General features: G+C 42.8%; 2 protein-coding genes across 8 annotated transcripts in view; both read right to left on the reverse strand.

Moving 5' to 3' along the window:
• C1HXorf38 (chromosome 1 CXorf38 homolog) overlaps positions 1-3,551 on the reverse strand; it is a 29,681-nt gene extending 26,130 nt beyond the window's left edge. For 2 of the 4 annotated variants that reach the window (XM_073358522.1, XM_073358513.1), the window contains exon 1: positions 2,841-3,039. In XM_073358522.1, the coding sequence (XP_073214623.1) occupies positions 2,841-2,870 (30 nt within the window). In that variant the 5' untranslated portion in view covers positions 2,871-3,039. Of the gene's footprint in view, positions 1-2,840; positions 3,040-3,300 lie in introns of those variants that run through there. The other 2 variants (XM_073358531.1, XM_073358505.1) reach the window with 2 other exon arrangements.
• Positions 3,552-10,900: 7,349 nt separating this feature from the next.
• The window catches only part of MED14 (mediator complex subunit 14), a 52,863-nt gene continuing 45,351 nt past the window's right edge, over positions 10,901-18,412 (reverse strand). For all 4 annotated transcript variants that reach the window (XM_073358568.1, XM_073358577.1, XM_073358557.1 and 1 more), the window contains 4 exons: positions 18,166-18,273; positions 17,551-17,676; positions 16,319-16,508; positions 10,901-11,511 (listed from right to left, as the gene is read on the reverse strand). In XM_073358568.1, coding sequence (XP_073214669.1) covers positions 11,438-11,511; positions 16,319-16,508; positions 17,551-17,676; positions 18,166-18,273 — 498 coding nt within the window. In that variant the 3' untranslated portion in view covers positions 10,901-11,437. The remainder of the gene's footprint in view (positions 11,512-16,318; positions 16,509-17,550; positions 17,677-18,165; positions 18,274-18,412) is intronic.

Below are 18,412 nucleotides of genomic sequence, written 5' to 3' on the forward strand. Positions count from 1 at the left end.
CAAAATCTTCACCAAGCATTCTCAAAACTACGATACCCACATGAGGAAACAAGGAAACAGATCAACAGAGCCAGACGTGTACCCAGAAGCCTCCAGCTGCAAGACAAGCCCAAGAAAGAAACCAACAGAACTCCCTTGGCCATCACATACAGTCCTCAGCTAAAACCTCTCCAACGCATCATCACTGATCTACAACCCATCCTGGACAACAATTCCTCACTTTCACAGGCCTTGGGAGGCAGGCCAGTCCTCGCCCACAGACAGCCCGCCAACCTGAAGCATTATTCTCACCCGCAACTACACACCTCACCATATTAACTCTAACTCAGGAACCAATCCATGCAACAAACCTTGATGCCAACTCTGCCCACATATCTACACCAGCGACACCATCACAGGACCTAACCAGATCAGCCGCACCATCACCAGTTCATTCACCTGCACATCCACCAATGTAATATATGCCATCATGTGCCAGCAATGCCCCTCTGCTATGTACATCGGCCAAACAGGACAGTCCCTACGTAAAAGGATAAATGGACACAAATCAGATATTAGGAATGGCAATATACAAACACCTGTAGGAGAACACTTCAATCTCGCTGGACACACAATAGCAGATTTAAAGGTAGCCATCCTGCAGCAAAAAACTTCAGGACCAGACTTCAAAGAGAAACTGCTGAGCTTCAGTTCATTTGCAAATTCGACACCATCAGCTCTGGATTAAACAACGACTGTGAATGGCTAGCCAACTACAAAAGCAGTTTCTCCTCCCTTGGCGTTCACATCTCAACTGCTAGAAGAGGGCCTCATCCTCCCTGATTGAACTAACCTCATTATCCCTAACCCGATTCTTGCTTGCATATTTATACCTGCCTCTGGAAATTTCCACTATATGCATCCAACGAAGTGAGTATTCACCCATGAAAGCTCATGCTCCAATACATCTGTTAGTCTATAAGGTGCCACAGGACTCTTTGCCAATATATTTGAAAATGTAGAAAAACATCCAGAAATATTAAATACATTTCAATTGATATTCTATTGTTTAACAGTGAGATTAAAACTGATTAATCGCAATAAATTTGTAATAGATATTATTTTTTTTGAGTTAATTGCAAATTAACTGTAATCAATCAACAGCCCTAATCACAGCTGATCTTCAGACAACAACAAAAAGATATCTAGCTGAGACCAAATACAAGGGTCAACAGGGCTTTAGCAGTTAAGTGCCTTGTAGATGAGAACACAGTAAGCTGCAGAAGGAGCAGGGTAGAGATCCAGTCAGTCCCATAGCACCCTCTGCTGAGCCAATATTGGACTCATAAACTGAATGGCTGGGAATAATGGACCATAAAACTGTGAATTAGAAAGCAAAGAAATTCTCCATCTCCTCATTTCTTGTCTAACATCCCACCTAGAACTTCTTTTCTGGGCTAACAATCAGGAACCCCAATGTGAAGGAAGGAGGGATGGCCCAATCCTGCAGCCTTCCTGGGACTGTAGTCAGCGATTAAGTAAATGGAGTTGTACAGGTAGAACTGCGAGGTCTCATGTGGGTCTAGTTGCAGTTAGGGCTGGAAGAGAGAAGCAGCCCCCCCAACACTTTAAGAACTAAGGTACTCAAAATAAAGGACTGAAATAGACAAGGAGAAAAGGATAATGGTCTAACACAGGGGTCGGCAACCTATGGCGCGCGTGCCAAACACAGCATGCGAGCCAATTTTTAATGACACGCTGCTGTCTGCCGGACCCACTAAAAATCCTGCCTGGCCCGGCCCGCTCTTTTCCACCCACCGCTCTCTCCTTGCGGGGTAGCAAGCTTCCCCCTTCCCCCGCCTCTTCCCCCAGTGTGCAGGGTTCTTGCCCCTCCTTCTCTCCCCCCCTGTGGCCGATTAGCTGACGGCCCTTGCCACAGGGGGGGGAGGGAAAAGTGGAGCCACAGCACGCTCTCTGCTCCAGAGACCTCGGGGAAGAGGGTGGAATCAGGGCACGCCAACCCCCAGCCTGCTCCTTCACCCCCAGCCCTGTTCACAGCACACTCTGACCCTCATCTCAGTGCAGAGAAAGGAAAAGAATGGCTAGAACCAGGTAGGTACCTACTCTATGGGGACAGGGCTGGGACTCCAGACCAGCAGCAGGCTGAGCCACTCAGCCCACTGCCAGTCTGGGGTCCTGGCCACCGGCCCTGCTCAGCCCGCTGCCAATCTGGGGTTCTAGCTGCCAGACTCTTCCCAGCCGGGGTCCTGGCCCTGCTCAGCCCGCTGCTGGCCTAGGTGAACGGAACCCCAGGCCATCAATGGGCTGAGCGGGCCGGTGGCGTAGGATCAGCATTTTAATTTAATTTCAAATGAAGCTTCTTAAACATTTTGAAAACCTAGTTTACATACCACAATAGTTTAGTTATATAATATATAGACTTATAGAGAGAGACCTTCTAAAACACGTTAAAATGTATTATTGACATGCAAAACCTTAAATTAGAGTGAATAAATGAAGACTAGGCACACTACTTCTGAAAGGTTGCCGACCCCTGGTTTAACACAATATAACGCTCACAACTCTGTGCTCTGCTCCTAAACTCCAACACCTCCTCCTCAAATCAGCCCAGTTCCTATATTTGTTGGTGCTTATTTAAGCAGCAGTGCCACGCATAACACTGCTGATGCCAAGTGTTCAAAATTCATGAATCAGCCCTCTAAAAATCATTGGAATTTTAAAAAGCAATATGCTTGGAGGGAGGCGGGGGGTTAGTTGCCCGCTGGTTCTCCAGCCTTCAGGCTGCTCTCGCATCATGTTTTCAAGGTTCTCTCTGCCACCAAGAGAGGTAAAAAACTTACTTCAAATGACAGTCCAGAATCTCTCATCATCACCCCACTGCAGAAACCGGAGCTTTAAGAAAACTCTCAGTTATCACCAGAGGCACAATGACATCACCAGGGCGGGCCATGCTCCCTTCCTCGGGGTAGCGCAAGGTTGGGGCTCTCCACGCGGCACAGGCGTGCCGACCTCGCAGGAGCGTCCCGGAGACTCCGGGAGTTAAAGATGAATCTTGAATTAAAGACTGAGTGTCATGGGAGGAAGCCTCCAGGAACACCTCCACCCCTCGCACCGGGCTGCGGGAGGCCGGCTACACCTTGGGGGAGTAAAATGCACAGGCTGAGCCTAGCGCCCCTGAGCGGCGGGGAGGGTCTGAGGGGCTGTAAGGGACCCGCTTCCCCCGCGCTGGACCCCCCGCGCTGCCTGCAGCCCAGCCAGAGCAAATCCCCGCCCACCGAGCGCGCGGGCCCCGGCTCTCACCTGCCGGCCGCGGGGAAGGCAGCGGCTGCGGCAGAGGCGGCCCGGGGGCGCCAGGCGGGCGAGCAGCTGGCGGTGGAAGGCGCGGAGCTGCTCCCCGGCGAAGCGCTGCAGGGCGTCCCGCAGCAGCACCAGGCAGTGCCCGGCCTTCACCCAGTTCTTGTACTCGGCGCAGTTCAGCCGCGCGGCCAGCTCCGCCAGCTCCATGGCCCGCCCCGGCCCGGCCCCGTATCGCCTTCCGGGGGTTTAAGAGAAACTCCTCTTGCAATTCGCCTACTGAAATGACAAGCTAACCTTCAGGGGCTGTACTTGCATGAGTCATGATTACGCCTGTCATGGGCCCTTCTTTTTCAGATCCAAATGCAAATCCCATCTTCCTCAATTGATATAATCTACCCCTCATTGCTAAGTGAGGAGAAGGAATACCACCTCAATGAGCCACTTATTTACTGCTCTGATAGCATAGCAAAGGAGGGCAGTTTAGATTATGATGCATGTATGTTAAAGGTTGATATAATGAGAGATTGCTACTTTGAAGGAAAGACTAAGACAATAAAGAATACAGCCCAAGCATAAGGTGCCATATTCCCAAAACATTGCAATGTCACAAACCTATGACAAAAAACCCTTAGCAGAACCCTGAACACTTAAGGTCACCAGAGCCAGAAGTTAGGAAAAGCATAAGTAAAACAGTACCTCTTACAGCTCAGGCTTAGACCTTTATGGAGGAAGAGAACCCTTTACCTTGGTGTAAGTCCAGCCAAATTAATTTTGTCCAAGGGGAGAAGTCTGTTAGTGTAGTATACCTCAAAAGGTTCCATGCAGGAAGCCCTGTGATGATCAATTAAAAAGTATCTTACTGAAATGTAATTGCAGGGGAATTCCTGGTAGCCACTCAGATTGCTGAATGGCTGACCATTCACTAATATATTACAAAAACCCTTCACCCTGTTAGAAGCCACGTTTATCCCTCAGCATGCAGTGTAGTTAAACATTTTCTGCTTTGACAGAGGAGCTTATTTCTGACAGACTTATTACATATGCTAGAGACTAAAAATTCTCTAAGAGATCATTCTCGTGCACATTTTTATCAAAATACATATATCCTACATATATCCTACTATCCGTCAGGTGGAATCTACACCACCCACATAGTATGAGGGAAATAAAAGTAAACAGCATTTAGAAGCATCACTCATCTGCTTTTGAAAATAAATATCCACACTTTGCATAATGGTCTTCCTTAGTATTTGTTCAACAGCAGAAGGATCTCAATGTAGTTTCCACTATAAGACACTGTTTTCAGTTAGTTAAAAGTTTAGCAACATAATAAGTATTTAGACTGAAATTTTCCCTGCCAGGTGTCTGCCTCAGTTTTTTAAAAATAAAAAATTTCAGCCAAACACACTTCAGCAATGCCAAAAAAAGGAGGGTTGGTAATGATTTGTTGTCCATTTAAAAAAAATTCTGGCAACCTTTTCTTTGAAAACTCTAGTGCTCCCGAGCTTTGGAGCAGGAACTTGAAATTTGGTAGGGGATGAACCTTTGAGTCAGGGATGTGCCTTTTATCATCCTTGTGAAAACACATCCAAATTTGACCACATTTTAAGACTTGGGGGTGGGGTGGAGGTGCAGTAACTGAGGTTCTTCAAGATGGTTGTCCCCATGGGTGCTTCACTTTGTGAATCTGCACCCCCACACTTGTAATCAGAGATTTTTAATAACAATGCCTGGTTGGGTCACACATGTGCTGTCCCAATCTTGTGCCATCTGACACGGTTACATAACCCTATGCGACCAACTCTCCCTCAGTTTCTTCTCTATTACATTCTATGGTGCAAAAAAATTCCAAAGGAGAGGGGAAGGAGGAGGGTAGTGGAGCACTCACAGGGACAACTATCTCAAAAGAACCTCAGTTCCTGCACAAGGTGAGGAACCTTCTCTTCTTCAAGGAGCGTCCACATGTGGGTGCTTCACTTTAGGTGACTGTAGAGCAGTGCCCCTCTATGGAAAGAAGGGGCTTCGAAGTTGCAGCCATGGCAGATGATAAAACCAGTTACCAGTAAAGCATCTGATGACAAGTGCTGCTCTCTGGCATAATGCTGTGTGAATGTATAGGCTGATGCCCAGATTGCTGCTTTGAAGATGTTCATAATTGGTACATTGTTGAGGAAGGCCATCAAGGCAGAGTGTGCTCTGGTGGAGTGTGTATGGATCCCTGGTGGGCGTTCTAGCTGTTGATGGCGACAGCAAAGGTAAAAGCAGCTGGAGATCCATTTATACCGCCTGTGTTTGGAAATGGTATCCCCCTTAGATCATTTTGTGATGGAAAGAAATGACTTTAGTGACTTTTTGAAAGACTTTGGCCTCTCAATGTAAAATGCTAGCGCTCTTCGGATCTGGTCTCAGGGTAATAGTTTTAAAAAAATATTGTGTAGAGGGTGTGGCATAAGGGCCCTGTTCTCCTACTGGTCGGGCAGATGTGATAGTGACGAGAAAGGCCACCTTTAATCGAGAGGTGGAGAAACGAATGGATGGATAGTGTTGGACGGGTCCAGCAATAGAAAAAGTGGCAGGTGTCTCTGGTCCTTGACCAAACCCTTAACATTGTTGTTTAGAGGGAAGTTGTTGGGATGTTGAGGGCTGGGAAGGGAGTGGTCTCCATCTTGCAAGTCGCTGCCTCTGCGGGTCACGTTGCCTCGGAGGTTGTGTGTAAGGCGCAGATCTAGATCTTTCCATCGTCAAGTAATACCTCCGAGTGTGTGTGTGTGTGTCCCCATAGATCTGAGTCATTCGGGAGTCCCTCAAAGTGTGAAGGGACTCGTGTGTTTTGGCTGCAAACAACTTGGGGCCTTTGAACAGGACACAGCTGGTTGTACCTCTTTGGGAAAACCAGAAAGGTGGAGCCAGGAAGCTTGTTGCATTCCTATGGGCATGGCACTGAAATGTGCCGCCATGTTTGTAGAGTCCAATAAAGTTTGTAAAGTTGTGCAAACTAGGAGCTGATCCATGGATATAAACGCTTTAAATTGTTTCTTTTTGTCCTCAAGTATGTGTTCAATAAAGTCAGACATTGAGTAATCTGAGTGACTGTATTTGGCCATTATAATTTGTGATGTGCTTTATAATTTGCGATCCTAAAACCGTAGGACTGCTTAAGAGTAAGCTTTACGTCCAAAAAAGTCCAACCTTTTCCACTCCCTGTCATATGGGGTGGATCTGGAATGGTGTTGTCTGCCCCACTTGTTCACGCCCTCTACCATCACAGAGTTTGATGTGGGGTGTAAAAACAGAAATTCCATTCCCTTGGAAAGGACATAGTATTTTTTAATCTGCTCTTTTGCAGACGGGCGGAATTGTTGCTGGGATCTGCCAGATGGTCTTAGCTGGGTCCACAAGAGCCTCATTTATTGGGAGGGCAATCCTGGAGGAGGTCCAGCAACTTACGTTGGGACTCCGCAACTTCTTCCAACAGAATCTCCAGGGAATCTGCAATCCTCAGACTTGTCCTGGAACTATTTAAAGTCAATCCCCGTCATGGGTGGTGGAAGCACAATAGATTCATCTGGAGAGGAGGATGAAAAATTGGCATCTGGCATGACTTCCTAATCTGAAGTCTCCTCCAGTTCCTCGACTGCCTCTTCCAGAGGTTCAGAGGGCCCAGGTACAGAGAGTGATGGAGAATGCCTTGACCTCTCCTTGAGTGGACTGGGAGGCTTAGGGTAGTGTGGGCAGTATGCTGCTCATGGGTCCCAGTAAGGCCACTGTGGTAGAAATGACATAGGTGGCAGCATTCATGGGTGTCTGTACCATCCTTGAGTTTCAGATCTGGTATTTATGGTGCTCTGGTGGACCTCGTCTTGTAGCTGTGAGGATAGGCGAGGAGTGATGGGAGGAGAAGATTTCCCCTTCTTCATTATCATCATCCTCATTGCTAGATGAAGGGGGAGCTGATCTGGGTGGTGTGGTAAGATGGCACAATATCAAGCATGCTGGAGTAAGGTCGGAACCGAGGAGTGGAGATTCCGGTGCCAAGACTAGAAGATCTTTATGGAGAAGAAATTGCTGCGGTACCAAGAGCATCAGTACCGAGGAGGGTCTTGTCGGCCATACTGATGCCTTTACCTCAGCGAGGAGGGTCATGTACTATGTGCTGTAGAGGCAGAAGGTGGCACCAGACTGTAGCATTGCCAAGCTGCTTGGTGCCACATGTTTGAGCAACTCTGGCAGTACCAAGGTAGGTGTGATAGTTTCCCTTTAGTGCCTTTTTCCGAGCCAGCCTGCTTAGGGTCTTTGCCTCACATAGCACCCATTGTACTGGATGTTCCTGCTACCTCAGAGATGAACGGTGTTGGTGTGGTCAGTACCGATGGGGTCCGACAGTTTGGGGAACGTCTCTTTTTGGCGGATTCCTGAGGACGGGAGGTCTGAGCCCGCTTATTTGTCATCCTTTTGGCGCAGTGTTCCTCTGAGAGGGTGGTGGGGAACCTCTACCAGATGCCACCATTGGTGCTCAGTGCCCAGGAGGGGTCTGTGATTTCAGACACCAGGCACACTTTATCATGAGGAGTTTTAGCTGTAGATCTCTAGCTTTCCTGGCACAAGGAAAGTATGGCAGTATGAGCACTTCTATGGTAGGTCTCGCTCCCCAAGACAGCAGAGACATTGTGAGTGCCCATCAGACCCCAGGATTGAGGACTGGCAAGTGAGGCAACATTTAAAACCCGGAGAGCCAGGCATGAGGGAGGCTAACTATACTACACTAAGATGTAGCCTAATAACTGAAACTTAAATTCCTAAGAATAAAAACAAAAAAAAATAAGAACAGGGAAGACATAGGGTAATAAATTAAACTATTAACTATTGATTAACTAACTAGTATTCTAAAATTAAAGATAGACTAAGATTAGCTCAGAGGTGCTGCCAATTGTTAAATCTCAAGCCCACGGCGGCAGCGAAGAAACGGAGGGAGGGTTGGTCGCACAGCACTATGTAACCACCTGAGATGGCGTGAGACAGGGACAGCACATGTGTGACCCAACCAGGCACTGGAGAATTTTAGTAGCAATTACAAATGCACGGGCGCAGATTCACCTAAAGTGGAGAGCCCACAGGGACCCTCCTCAAAGAACATCAGCAGTTTGTATGTGCTCAGTGGAGACTTGCTAGAGCTTAACAGATAACCTCTATGAAGATCCTATCATCACTGAGCATGCTCCATCTCCTCACAGCTCTTACACATGCAACATCTTCAGAGCTGCTAGGCTTACTCCAGGCTAAAGGAGCAAAGCCACACTTTCACAGCTGCTTAGGGTTAGGGTATCAGAACTGAGAGCAGGGAGCCCATCCCTCCTGTGCTCACAGTGACCTCCTGCTGGCACCAAGGCATCAAGGAGGATGAAGCTTCCTGATTCAAATGCAGACAAGATTCAGACATAGGGTGTTGTGGGGGGGGGGGTAGATTGGGACAAGAAGCCTGGTCAATAGAGACTGGGACTTGAGGCTGACAGGACAACTGGTAACTAATGGAGCAAGGAGAGAGAGGTGACAACAAGCTGGGATGTGGGGGGAGAGACTGGAAGCTGGAGGAGGAGACTGGGAGCCAGAAGGGACAGGGAGCATGAGTGGAGAAGGGAGAGACAAACTGGGGGATTGGAGAGTGAACTGGCAAAGGCTAGGCAAGGAGACTGGGACAAGGCACTTGGAGGAGCAAGACTAGGATTTACTGGCAAGGAGAATGGACTAGGATCAGAAGCCTAAAGAGTAGAGACTGGGGACTTTGAGTGGCGGGGCGCAGAGAGGAGAAAAACAGATTGGAGATGATGGGCCAGGAGTCAAGCCTAGGGTGGATGAGCAGAGTCTGTGCCCACTGGAGCACATTCCGCTCCAGAACATGGAATGGAAGCCTGAATCTCACGATTCCTCTGCTGTCAGCAAATATCTGTGAAACCCATTTTTAATGTTGCAAAGCAAAGCAAAGCACTCAGAAGTTAGGAAATACCAGAGTTAAGGTTGCCTGTGAAACCTTAATTCAGCCCCCTATGTTTCCATTGTTTATCTCATTCTTGTGTCAGTAGGCAGCTTTGTCTGAAACAGAGTCAGAAAGTAGCAGAAAGTGCTGTGCTCCCAGGCAGTATTCTCAGTTACTCAAATGGACAGCCAAACCTTTCCATAACAATAATGCTCTGTGTGACAAGTGGGTGTAAGTGTCTTTCTAAAGTGCTCGGCCCATCCAAAGCCCTCTGCCTCACAGCACTCCCGTCCCTGAACATTAGTAAAACAGTGATCACATCCCCTTCTCCAGAAACTGGTTCCTTAGGGCAGGCAGCTAGTGAATATGGGAATTATTATACCATGAATAGTAACCTAGTCTAGTATCTGATGTAATGCTTTTTCAGCTCCATGAGTTCTGTTCTACTGCAGACATCTTTAGTGCATCCCTCATCTAGTTTCTAATTTCAACCTACATGTGAAGGCAGGAGTTGAATAAACTAGGTTAAAAGTTTCAAGTGTAGAGAGTTTAACCATCTTTTACATAATAGATAAATACAAGAGAAAGGGACCAATATACACAGAAGGAATAAAAAAAATAGCTGAAATTTGAAGCCGTAACCAACGTGAAGGATGTTCCAGATAGCAGGAACTTGAGAGGAGATGGCTCTTCCACCAAAACAGATGCATGTAGAAAGCCCAGGAAGCTGCTGCTAAAGAGAAAGGAGTAAAAACACAAAGTCCATAAAGCAGGCATGAGTAAATCCACGGAGCATTTTTAAAATTAGTTTGGAATTGATTCTTAAGATGAATGGGTAGTCATAGAACTATTTGAGAATCTTCATTAAGACTGACAAACTTTTTCATACCTTCCTTTTACTTTCCAGTTTCCCAATGTAGTGTCCAACTTGAGAAGTTAAACATGAAGTTATTTCTTCACTTTTCTTAGTCAACTTCAGCTCTCCTGAATCAGTTTGTCCAACTTCACTGAACACAATTTGAAAAAAGATGGCTTTGTAATTCTTCTACTTCTCCTCCTTTCACCATCTGACCCCTATTCAAACATTATATGTAAAATTAAGGATTTAAATAGTAACAGCAGTGGGGGGAGAAGGGGGGTCCTTAAAATGAAAGGCAGAACAAGAATGCAGGAGCACTGAGTAAACATGCCTACTCCCACTATATCATGTGGCCTTTGCTACGTATATGTGGCTTCTTTTCACTTTGATAAAAACAAACTAAAATTATATTTTAAATAATGTTTATAAACTAGAATTGATACACTAAGTACGTACAGTTTCCTTAAGATTTAAAAATAATCAGAATTATTGGCAGAGTGAAGAAGTCATTGTTGGGGAGCAAAATTATTTCTTCCACAGGGTTGGGGTCAGAGAAAGGATGGGGCCAAAAACACAAACAGCCATGTAGGAGATAAGGCAAATGATCTGAAGTGGCTGAAAAAAACCTGATAGTATTTTTAATTATAAAATGTGTCACATCTAAGACAATAACATGTATATCAAATTCTAGTCAAACATTTTACAACAATTCAATTCCTAAAGTGATACAACAGAAAGAAGGAGAGAAGTTCATGGAAATCATACAATCTCAGTTTAAGGTTTTTATCTAGTTTATTAAATATTGCTTTTTGGGGTCATGTTTACAACAAGCCCAAATAATTTGTTTAAAGATTCAAAGCAGTAATATTAAAATACAGTTTCAATATAAAGTTTGTCACAGTTTTACAGTATTCAAAATGACAGATCTGTCTTAAAAAAAAACCCAAGTCTATTACACCAAAACATAAGAAAACAAAAAAAACAAAACAAACAAGTTTGGCATTTTCATAATCTTAGTATAAAACAGAATATTAAATCTATTAGCGGCAAGCTGACACTTTAATCTATTACCTAGTCTGAAATGTATCCCTTAAAACACACTATACAAGAGCACTATATAAAAGTTATGTTGATGATCATTTGATGAAAGTGCATCCCTGAAAGTTTCCCAGTTTAATATATTTAGCTCTTTAAAAAAAACGCAACATGTCAAAATGTCCTTTTCTCCTTTTTTTAATTGAAGGCTTTACTTCAGAGATTGAGATTTTTGCTGCTGAGTCTCTTGTTTTTCAGCCTTGTTTTAAAAGTCTCTATGGGCGCCCACCAGGGGTTAGGGCAAGATTAACCATTAAATCACGAACAGCTCCAAATATTGTGCATTCACCTGGAAAAGGAAAAAAAATACAAGTTAGCATGACAGAGAAAAAAAAATGAATTAACAATCAGGGGTTAATTTAATTTGTAACAAGCAAGCAAAGTATGCTACTCAAGCTCGCTCCACGCTGGGGCTCACACAGTACTTTCTGATTTTTAAATACTGTGTAATACTTTAACATAGTCTAAACAACTGCAATTTACCCATACTGGCTGATTACCAGCATAAAAGCATTGTTTAGACTATGGTTTTAGCCTTAGAAGGGAAAGAGCCTTAAAGACAGTGCTAATTAAGACTTGCAAATTCCACTGACCTCAAGGACATTGCCTGCATGAATATGTCATTTCAGGAATATTGTTTTTGTACCTCTGGTACAAGTTTCCAAACCCATTCACTCCAACAGTTAGAATTTGTGAATATGTCAGGTAAAGTAATTTCAGCTTGAATTTCTCAGCACAGTCTCTGGCCAGCCATGAATCTGCCAGAAACTAGTGGTAGCTAGTATTAAGGCTTTAATACCTTTTGAGTCTCATGAATCCATGGGATGATTTATCATACAAGGAATTTCTAGTTCTTCTGTAACCTGTTCATAAAAAGCTTACACGTGCTGCATCTGACCACATTTGGTTTCATAAAAACTTCAAGAAATTGACAGAAGTTTACATAGAGTAGCTGATTAAGAAACCCAAGAAGTTTGAAACTAGTGCTGGGTGGGAAATGGTTTCCTATCCCACAAGAATTTAAGATGTCAAAAAAAATTCCCATCCTAAAAATCAGGATAAAAAGGCAAAGTCAAAATGCAAAAAAGTTTTAGATGGGATCAACTGAAACTCCCCCCACTTAAGTTAACTTAAATTTTGAAGTGAAAAGTCATTTCAACACAAAACATGAAACTGTTGTTTCAAAAATGTCAAAGTGGGACATGACAATTTCAAAATTTCTCAAATTTTTTTTGAAATGGGAAAATTCTTCAAAATCAACCCTTTCTCATGAACAGTTTCAACAAACCAACATTTTCAGCAACAAGTTCCCAGAAATGTCCCTATTTGAAACCTCTTATGCAGATCAATTTCAATGACCTCAACAGTTGTTTTAGAAGAATTTGACAAAAATATAAAAATATATAAACCACCACAAGCCAAGGTCAAGAAATTTTCATCTTTATTCCAGCAAGACTCCATATCTCAGGCCACACAGTTCTCCAATTCCTTTCCATCAGGAAATGTACAGTGAAGGATATGGTACAATTAAAAAAAAAAAAAAAAAAAAAAAAGAGTTTAAAACAATATGTTTTTGCCTAGTCAGGTTTTTTGGGCTGCATTCTTCCTCTCCACTTAACTTTGGGCTACTTAAGCAGTGTCAATTAAGATCTGTTATGTTCTGCTGCCGAGGGATGATGGTGTGATCTAAGTGATTAGAGCCAAGTGCTCTGGGAGCCATTAATCCTGACTGCTGAACCAAACAGTCACAGCATGACTTTGGACATGTCATTATCGACTTGCACCGTACATCCAGCTGCAAAAATTGGCTAAGTAAAATGCAGTACCACAGTGAAAATCAGATATTCAGAAAAGATTAGCTCAGGTGAAGTGTAATAAAAAAAACTGAAGTGTTTGAAGGCCTTGGCCCTACAAGCTCCTCCACATAGGCAAACCCTGGCATCCCCACAGGGTCCAGAGCAGCTTGCAGGACCAAGGCACAAGCTTAACCACATTGGTCCACAAAATACTGTTTCTCTTGGGATTCTCTGCCTTTTTTCAATGTAAGGTTAATCTTTTACTGAACAATTGGTATTTGATTTCCTTTTGGGGAGGTGGGGTGGAAGTCTTTCCTGGAAGAGATTCACTGTGTATTCACCAGGAGTTAATGTTTCAGGAAACAAAGATTTAGGCAGTGTTTAACAATAGGTACCTGAAAATAAAACTCTGCCAAAAAAGTCACTTTTCAGTTACTAGCATTTTATTAAAAGGAAAATGAAGTTGAGTACAAAATACTCTCTCACAAAAAGAGAGAGCAAGGTAAAAGATACAGCCAAAATGAGGCAACACTGATTATAGTATACAATAAGTGTAAATAGTACCATAAGTGTTACTTTATGGATTTTTAATCAGTTCATCTCATTTGTCCCATCCTCTCTCAAATATTTCAGTTGTGAGCATAACACAGGTAAGTCAGTCTTGCCATTTCCTGCCATTTTTATTGCTGCAAATCACATTCCTAGTGTGCATGTTTTTGTAACCACAAGGATGGAACATTTATCAGCTATAGTCACAATCATTCAGACAATAGGTATTTGTCTTTGTTGAAATTAAACAATTTGAGGCATTTTCCTAAACCATATTTATGAATACAGTCTTGCAAAAACTATAGTTTTCTGACAATGGATCAGAAGTAGGTGCTAGAATACAGGGAGTGCAATTCTCCTTCCTTGGCTAAAACCAGGCAGGAAGCTCTTCCTCTTTGCCCTGGCATAGGGAGTCCCCATTCCACTCTGGCTGGTATGGTGAAAATTTCACCAAGCTGGGGAATAGGTTTTTCGCAGGAGTGGGTGGGTGAGATTCTGTGGCCTGCGTTGTGCAGGAGGTCGGACTAGATGATCATAGTGGTCCCTTCTGACCTTAGCATCTATGAATCTAAAGTGAGAACAGCAGAAGGAGCTAGTGCCTTGCTGGGAAGTTTCTGGGTCTCCCAATCCTTCCAACCAGTAGGTGGAGCTACAATAGCATTTGTCAAAAGTGATGTCCCAGCTAGGAAACCCCTCTTCACTCCTCCTGTAAAAAGAGATCTGTCCCCAACTAGCTATTCCTCTCCTTCACTGGGGAAAGGTATAACCTCTCCTACCCCTCCAAACAGACAAAAGGAGAACACTCTCCACCCAGCTATACATCTTTCCAAAGGTCTTATATTTTTTAAATGGCAGCAAATTGCATCAAACATTTCAAAAGTTTCCAGCAGAGGGACCCCCCCAACCCCCAACTTTTTTTTTTTTTTTTTAAACACACATCAATACAGACACTATATGCTGGTAGAAATGGGGCTGGTGTACACAGGAATGTCCCCTACCCTACTCCACATATTTCCTTGACTGGATAGGATCCTACTTGAGGACATGGGCTTCTTTCAGATACACTTTTTTCTTGTCCCCATTCTGTTCCATGAGCTGTGTCCCATCTCATTACATCAAGATCTATAGTGACAGCTACAAAAACTGGTGAGCTCCACCCTCCTATCATGATCAATTTACCAAAGAACAGATATCTCAATTTTGGACATTCCAAGTAGCTTTGAAGATTGTTCCCTATGCCGTGGCATTCCAACAATATTTTAATGTGGATTTCATTTAATCATAACTTCAGGAACTGAGGTACTCCAGTTAGGCTCGGAGAAATATCCATATTTTTCCCCACTAGTACTCAACAAGAGAGAACTTGCACTTCTGAGACATTCAGTTAACTTTGTTTTTTGAAGGAGTGCTATTTACCCAACTGAGCATTCCAATCTATTGTGTACAGAAATATTGTGGGTAAAACTCCTTGTAAAAAAATATTTATCACTGTGTAAGATGTTATTCCAAAACATCAAGATCATTACCTATTAACTTTAAACAATTATGTTTGGTTAGTTAAGTAGAACAAACATGTCCTGTTATACGTAACATCATGCTCAGTAATAAAGTGCCCAAACCTGTTTATCTTTAAATCTACAAATGGGGAGATGGTGCAGGCCTGAGATCTCTCACACACGGCTCTTGGAAAAATGAAATTGCAAGTTCAAAGTTATCTCAGAGTTCAATTGCCCTCTTTCTCATCCTGCTAGTTCTCAGAAAGGGTCTAACACAGGATAAGAGTCAAGCCACAGAAAGAATTAAAGTAGAGGATCCCATGAGGTCTGGGAAGCCTTGCCCAAGCCTTGTTTGTTTTCCCCCCTACTCATCTACATTGCTATTAAGTTTAATATAACAGAAGATGCAATATTAATGTGACCGTGGCATGATTTTCATAAAAATAGGCACATCCCTAGCAATTTAAGATGTTAACATTCTAAAATTCTGTCACTCCAAATGAAGCATCAAGTATAACAAAAGTATTGTGAATTAGATTAAGATATATAAATACTTAGAACAGAAGCAGAATTCAGCCTTTGAGTTCACCATTTAAACCCTATCGCTGGTGTGTTTTAAAAAACACTTTTTTTTAGTGGTTAAATAAAAACGTTGCAGCAAAATTGAAACAATTTTCATTCCTAGGAACAACTTACATGCAAGAGCTTCACAGCACATTTGGTAGAAAGTGAAAGTTTTCACTGCACCCATGACAACACTGGTAAAGCGTACATTCAGCAAACAATCTCTCCGATCATTTTTCATTCTTCACGATACACGGACAGTGTTTGATCAGGGCTTTAATATATCTTTATGCTATTCTATGGAAATGGTTTATTAATCTATGGTAAACCATGAAATCAGATGTTTTACCACAGCTTTAAAATTGTTATTTACACTGAGTCCACTCATGAACACTATGTTGCTGTGACTGCAGTAGCATAAGCCATGTCAAAATACATGCATTCTACCTCCTAGACAAACAGTAGACTAGCTTGTGCCATTAATACAACCCTCTAGCACAAATGACTGGTATGGTCTCAATAGTACTCAACAACACATAAATTAACCCTATGGGGACCTGAAGATCACCTCAAGAAAGGCTGATCAATCCTCTCTCCACACAGACATGCATTACAAATCACTAAAACTAAATCCCACTTATTCTTAAGTCTGAATACTTCTTGAGTTCTGTCTACTGGATATGTACAGTACCTGGTCGTGGAGAATTCAGTTCTGCAAACCTCTTTAGAATACTGCTAACCAACATGGGAGCAGCAACGGAAGAGTTCTGCTGCCTGGGAATGTCTGCCTGTTGCGTTGTACCCGAAGCCATATCATAAATTATTGGGACAATAATGCTAACGGCTTCCTGTGGGACTGTAGTTTTCTGTGTTAACTGAAGCTGTGGGTAAAACAAAAACGATAAAGAGTGCATTAAGATGAAAACAGTATTTTTCAGACATACACATAATGTTAGGATAGTTGCCTTGCTACTGCAAGCCCTAGCTTGTGGTCAGGTCTTTTTTTATTTAATTTCCTTTTAAATTATCTCTATGTGGGGAGCACTTTCAATACAGTAACACACAAAATCTAGGTTTCACATAAAGATTCTATACCTAAGAAAAAGTATTGAAGTAAAACGAATTGTGGCCATAGCTTTCCACATTGTCTTCATCCTACTGCATATACACAATAAATTCTTCCCGTTTTATATGAGCCCACTGTCCAAAACGGAACCGCTCATTGCAGCAAAACTTCTAAACATTTCTAGGCCTATATTTTATACACATCTCATATTTCACAGATAACAGCTCAATAATTAGGAATAATCTACATCCAGTCTCAAGACACTATAGTTGAGATAACCTCCTAAGGACCCATTCGCACTGCCAGTACAACTGATTTTGTAACTGGTTGAAGGCACCATCATCTAAGCCTGACGATTAACACAGTTCAGTTTGTGTCCACACAGTGGCTCTCCTGACATCACACCACATTTGTATCGCAACATTCTGGGAAAATGCAAGCAACTATCCCATAGTGTTTCAGCAAAGAACAGAAAGACCAGAGGACACGAATACAGAATGGCACCAGCAGTGCATGAAGAAATGAATTTTAGGATACTTTATCACAGCATCTCCAGAGAGGAAGGAAGACGACTAAACAAACAAGGTACGCAGGAATAGTTCTGGGGTCATAGCCACAGAAAGGGAAAAAGTGTGCTGAACGAGTGATAGAAAAAAAAAACCCAGTATGCGACCCTAGGCTTCTTGCAACAGCAACATTTTTAGCTACCATGGTTACTAGCCAAGAGTAGCCATGCTATGTGCAGACAGAAGCCAGGTTTAGAGAACTGACCCTTCTACTAGCTGGTTAGTAACACTGCTCTTCTTTCAGACCCTGTCCACACGGCAGCTTTTAATAAAGACAGCTATTATACTTACGAAAAACAACATTTTGGATTTCAGCACAACAGCAGGTGTTCCTGGAGGTGCAATTGGTGGGGCACTGGGAGGAATCGTTAAACAAAACTGCACATTCCATTTCAATTGGCTTGCTTGATCAGGGAACTGTTTTAAAAACATGCCACAGAGAACATGATAAAGCAAGGCACATTAAGGTAACATATGTTTGACTACTGTAGCATGTTGGTACTGTTAAATGACACTTAAGCTAGACTCTTCAAGCTTTCAGACGATTTCACATTTAATATAAATATAATTAAGAGTTAACTAATCTCCTCTTGCTACGAGAATGGTTCAGTGAATCTACACTGAGATAGCAATGAAATAATACTATACACACACACAGTTGTGTTATCTTCATCAAATGCTTAGCGTCTAGGGAGAGGACAAGTTTTTGTTGACCTCTTCGTAAGAAGCACAGTGAACACATCTTTATTGAATTTATGCATTTAATATTACATTCTGTATCTTCATTTACACTACAAGGTGGAACTCATTCTGCAGTCACAAACAAACAGATTTTTATTATTTTAAGCACAGACTTAGAGTTCAGTAGTCTAAATATTGTCAATAAAGTTAAAAAAAGTAACTTACCAACTCCAGTTTCATGATGTGTACACAGTCCCTGAGGATATGTGTAGGAGCTCCTAGTAGTTTTGTAAAGGCTATTAGCGTGTTTGCTTTAAATGGTGGTCCTGCAACCTACAGTAATACAATACCAATTAGTACGGTCCATCGAGATCAAAATTGGTCCATTTGCTATGTATATAGCACCACAACTGTGCATAGCTGTTAATCTCTACTCTTATCCTGCAGCCCTTATTCTCATCACTAGTTCCAC

The sequence above is a fragment of the Lepidochelys kempii genome, chromosome 1, assembly GCF_965140265.1.
Source record: "Lepidochelys kempii isolate rLepKem1 chromosome 1, rLepKem1.hap2, whole genome shotgun sequence".
Taxonomy (NCBI): Eukaryota; Metazoa; Chordata; order Testudines; family Cheloniidae; genus Lepidochelys; species Lepidochelys kempii.